At 43.6% G+C, this 5208-nt stretch overlaps 1 protein-coding gene across 1 annotated transcript; it reads left to right on the top strand.

Annotated features, from left to right (window-relative positions):
* Positions 1-1366: 1366 nt before the first annotated feature.
* pou3f1 (POU class 3 homeobox 1) lies at positions 1367-4831 on the top strand. Its single transcript, XM_070967405.1, has one exon. The coding sequence runs from the start codon at positions 1493-1495 to the stop codon at positions 2615-2617; it is 1125 nt and encodes a 374-aa protein (XP_070823506.1). The 5' UTR covers positions 1367-1492; the 3' UTR covers positions 2618-4831.
* Positions 4832-5208: the final 377 nt, after the last annotated feature.

The raw sequence follows: 5208 nt of genomic DNA, 5'->3' as shown, positions 1-5208 counted from the left end.
CTCCTGTTTTAGAAGGAGTGGAACATGTGCCTGATTGCAGAGTTTTAGGCGAATGGAACGGGAGAGATGTAAGATTTGTTTAAAGCCCCGCATTTCCATTTAAGAACGTGATTGTGTTTGCAAAGATCCCTTTCAATCTTCGCATCTCCCCCCCACACCCCCCTTCTCTCTCTACCCCTCAGCGTCTCTGAGGCTGCTTTGCAATTCATAGAATTGGTAATTTGCTATTGGGACAAAACGTGAAGGGAAAAATAATCAGATCAACTGGGAGAGGTAGTGAGGAAGGAGCCAGGAGGAAGAAACACAAGGTTTCTCTCTCCAAGTTGCTGCTTAGTAAAATGCTTCGAGAGGTAAATGATATAAGAATATAGGCAATTTTATTTTCTTGAATCGGTTAAATGTAAATTTCCAGGACTGGGAAAATCCAGAACAACTGCTGCAGCTTGGCAGTGAGGATGCAATGTCATATAAAAATTAGATTATTATTATAAATGATTATGATCGGATATGGCACTAAACCTTGATAACGGCTGTATGATTGCGTTCAGGATTTGAATGATGTGAATAAATTGTGTGTAATATGTGTCACCTGCACTGTGCGCGAGCGTGTGCGCGCGCGCGTGTGTGTGTGTGGGGGGGGGTAGAGAGAGTGCGAGAGAGAGCGTATCTTGGCCTATCATAACTAAGTGGGTGGCGATGATGAGATCATACAACATTGAAAATTACCGAGACAATACAAATAAATGACATACGCGGAGGCTTTGAAATAGAGCAAATGCTTTCAAATTTGTCACACATTTCCAGCAGCATTCACAGACACGTCACATAGCGCTTACTTACACGCCTCTCGTCGTGTGGGTGGCTGCAGAGCTCAAGCATCGCGCCTTATAATCTATTTAAAATGAGGAGCGCTATAATCATCAGTGACCTATTATAAAAGGTGTACGCGTGTGTGTTTGGAAGTGCATGTGTGTCTGTTGCAGGGGTGTGTGTGTATGGGGGGGGGGGGGGGGGGGGGGGTCTTCAAAAAGATCTCGGTACTCCCCCACGTGGTTATTTGCAAAACAACCGATCTAAACTCAGGGAAACCTAATCAAACCCCGCTGCTGCAGCCCGTTCACCTTCCTTGGAGAGAATTGGAGAAAAGAAATCTGGCAGCAGACTGGAGGTTATCTGTGCGCAGGTACACGAAATGAGAGGAGGACTGTTAAAAACTCAAAGAGACACTTAATAAATAGAACATATGTTTTTTCTATAACATATGTAAGATCGGAGCTCTATCCGTCCTGTGCGAAAAATGCGCTGTACCATGCTCTGAAACCCTGCGCCTATTGAATATGTCCCTAGTGGGCTTGAATCGGAGAGGAGCCAATACAAGCGGAAGGGAGGCGTGTCTTCGCTCTTCCCCAAGACCTCCCAGAGCAGGTTGTTGCGTTTTGGCTCTAAAGCCTGGAGACCTCCGAAGTGCTCGTCAGTTTTCGAAGTAGGAGCCATGGCGACAACAGCTCAGTATATTCCGAGGAATAACTCCTTACCGTCTAACCCGCTCATGCATCCGGATTCGGATAGGATGCACCAGGGGACGACCTACAGAGAGGTGCAGAAAATGATGCACCACGAGTACTTGCAAGGGCTTGCGGCTACCAACACGGGACACCCGATGAGCCTGACGCACCACCAGTGGCTGCCCACCTCCAACACCGACTGGTCCAGCGGAACCCACATCGGACAGCAGGAGCACAAAGCCACCGTGCAAGCGACCCGAGAGGACCTGAGCAGCGGCTTCCACCACAGATCTCACCTGGTGCACCAGCAGACGCAGAACGGCCACCATGGTTCGTGGGCGCCTACCACGACCCACCACTTGTCCCCGCTGTCCCCATCCAACGGCCACCAGTCACTGGTCTACTCCCAGCCTGGATACACAAATCTCAACGCAATGCTGAGTCCCCAGCCCGGCTCCCTGCACCACGGCATGCGGGACCCGCTCCACGACGATTCGGGCAGCCACGACAACCAGATGGAGTCGCCCCAGCAGGCGTTCAGCCACCACCAGGACCACTCGGACGAGGACGCGCCCAGCTCCGACGACCTGGAGCAGTTCGCCAAGCAGTTCAAGCAGCGGCGGATCAAACTGGGCTTTACGCAGGCGGACGTGGGCTTGGCCTTGGGCACCCTGTATGGAAACGTCTTTTCTCAGACCACAATCTGCAGGTTTGAGGCGCTGCAGCTCAGCTTCAAGAACATGTGCAAACTTAAGCCGCTCCTAAACAAGTGGCTGGAGGAGACAGACTCAAACACGGGCAGTCCCACCAATTTGGACAAGATTGCTGCGCAGGGCAGGAAACGAAAGAAGAGGACCTCCATTGAAGTTGGGGTGAAAGGAGCGCTGGAAAATCATTTCTTAAAATGCCCAAAGCCGTCTGCTCATGAAATCAGCACTTTAGCCGGCACTCTGCAGTTGGAAAAAGAGGTTGTCCGTGTTTGGTTTTGCAACAGAAGACAAAAAGAGAAAAGAATGACACCAGTGGGGGTCCCTCACCCGAATATGGAGGACGTATATTCCCAAGCAGAGACCCCTCCTCTACACCGCACACTACAGAGTCCTGTGCAGTGACTGTTTTCATGAACAATCCCAGCATTTCCGCGGGGGGATAGAAAAGGGAAAGGGACTATGGAGTTTACAGTATTTAAGTTTGGCTTTTGTTTTCCTGAGAGAAAAAGAGACATGGAAAAGTTGAACAGATGAGTTTTGCCCTTAGTATTCGGAGATCGTCATGTCCAACAAATAGATGGCAAGAGGGAAAATGTTAAGAAAAAAAAAATCAAGAAAAAAAAGAAAAAAAAATTCGCTATTACTGATTCCGTGCGCATTTAAAGTGAAACAAAGATCTTTATTTACCAAAATTATATGGAGGAGACATGCATATAAAGTAAATTTGAAATCCCATGGCTGTTTCAGATGGGGAGTAATTAAATGTGGCAACTGAGGCCATCTCCTCCTGGTGTACCATGAACTGTTGGCGCTCACCAGAACGAGGTGGTTGCCTGAAAATGATCAACACTGGAGATGAATCGCCTACACTGAATGAACATTTTTGCTTTTTCGGGCTTAAACTGATTAACCAGATTTCTGAATATTAGTGTATACTTTATTTGTTATATTGAGTGTGATGTTTTGGTTTGGAAATCCTTTAACTTCAGTGTCTCTCTTTCTGCAGACTGTCTATGATTTCTTTCATGATTTGCTATAGGTACTGTCACTCATCAGAGCAGCCTCTTCATTTTTATGTTTACTCAGTGGGAGTTGATGGTGGAGAAGTTTATGGAAATTATGGCACCCGAAAACACTCGTCATTAAGGTCAGAAACATTTCAGAAAATGTCCAGTGCAGCAGGACGCGTATGTCCTGCTTGCATGCCTTAAAAGATATTTAAAGCTTTGCAGCTGACCACGTCGAAATTTGCAAACAGCACCAGACGCTAAAAGGGCAATTCTAAAAGCGCATTTTCTTTTATTTGTGGGGTTGGTTGTGTTCAAATTATTGTTTTCTTTGCATGTAGCACTTATTCTTTCGTTGATATTATTGTTGCAATTTTATATTTGTTAATAACATTGTGAGTGGAGCTGATCTCCATTGGCTTAAAACACAATAAATCCCATGTTTACAGGTTCCTGGTTATCACCACAGAGCGCTGTCAGCTCACACTGCTTACTGCCTGCTATCCTGTTCTATTCCAAACATTTCAAGAGAGATTGGTCAAACACGAAACGAAAAGTAATAATAACTCAGGTAACTTCAGTGCCCCATGTCGGAATATCACGCCTGAACACGATCTTTGTTCCTCTGTGTTTTTAGATGTTTAATCTGGTTACAGCCACACCGCTTTTCCTTTGTCCCATCAATCCATTGTATTATATTAACACGCTGGATTCGGAGAAAAGAAAATAATAATTCCTTAAGGGTAAGCGATGAAGGGACTTAACTTTAGATATATTTTTTTTTTTTCTGACCTGAAAGGAAATCTGAAAATCTCATGCGTTGTGTGTCATTTCTCAATGCTGGACCAGTCCAAAAGCCTACAGCAGTGCTATTCATTACAGATGAGGGAAGCATTTTTTATTTCAAGAAGAAGAAAAAAAAAAATAATGATAATAATAAAAAAAAAAAAGATTTTAGAGAAAATGTTGCCAGGATTATTTCCGATATGTAAATATGTCCAATATGTAAACTTGTATTTGTTCTGAGATATTGTTTTGTTTTTGTTTCTTTCCGGGCAGTTTTGTACACTTACTAATTCCAAGAAGATATTTTAATATGATTTCATTTATGAATCTGACCATTTATATATATATATTTATTTCTTAAACGTGTTTGGAGCTTTTTGTTTAGCTCTGTTAATGGTTATGTTGCAGTGGATTTCAGTATGTTTTTCTTTTTGTTTACTACATTGGTTGTATGTTGATTGCTAAATGTAGACTGCAAAGTCACATTTATATTTATGTTATAGTAATATTTTATTACTTACATAAAACATATATACAAGAAATGGTCTTTTGTCTTCATTAAGATCCAAACCACTCGCCCTTTGTTGCTGTCTGTTGTAGCACCACCAGGCAAACGAGATAAACATGATCCTAAAGTTGGATGCTGGTCAGTGTGCGGAGCATCGGTCAGCACACCATGTGTTCACTTTAAATAGCGGGGATTCGTTATGTAACAGGGGGTCGTTTAAATCAGAAGCTGTGTACATGTGCTGTTAAAGGGAGTAGACAACAGTATTTTACCTCAGGCATTCCCTGCTAAGTTCACACAGTCTCTGACGTTGTTCACATCTTTGTGTAATAATCGCAGTAATTAAATTGTGCAATATTAATACGGAATTATTGTCTTTTCATTGAGTGATTTTTATTATGACCATCATTATTAGTAGCAGTCCTCTCACCCAGGTGACTTATTTATTCAGAGCCTAAACAGGCCTTCCTCAGTCAAGCTGAAATTTGAGCTGTTCTCCTTACATAAACCATCGACCATCACTTGTCATGTTCTCAGCATTTAAAAGGCGAATTGTGACGAATGTTTGATCTGAGAAAAGAGGTGCCTGCAGGCGAAAATCAGCCTCTTTTCCAAAGATAGAAAGAGGGAAAAACACATAAACGAAAACGGCAGGCCCTAAAGTTCAGTGAGAGGAGAGACAGGCCTATATT

The sequence above is a fragment of the Chaetodon trifascialis genome, chromosome 7 (genome assembly GCF_039877785.1).
Source record: "Chaetodon trifascialis isolate fChaTrf1 chromosome 7, fChaTrf1.hap1, whole genome shotgun sequence".
NCBI classification, from domain to species: Eukaryota; Metazoa; Chordata; class Actinopteri; order Chaetodontiformes; family Chaetodontidae; genus Chaetodon; species Chaetodon trifascialis.
Note: the sequence above shows the minus strand (reverse complement) of the source record. Positions and strands in the feature narration are given on the sequence as shown.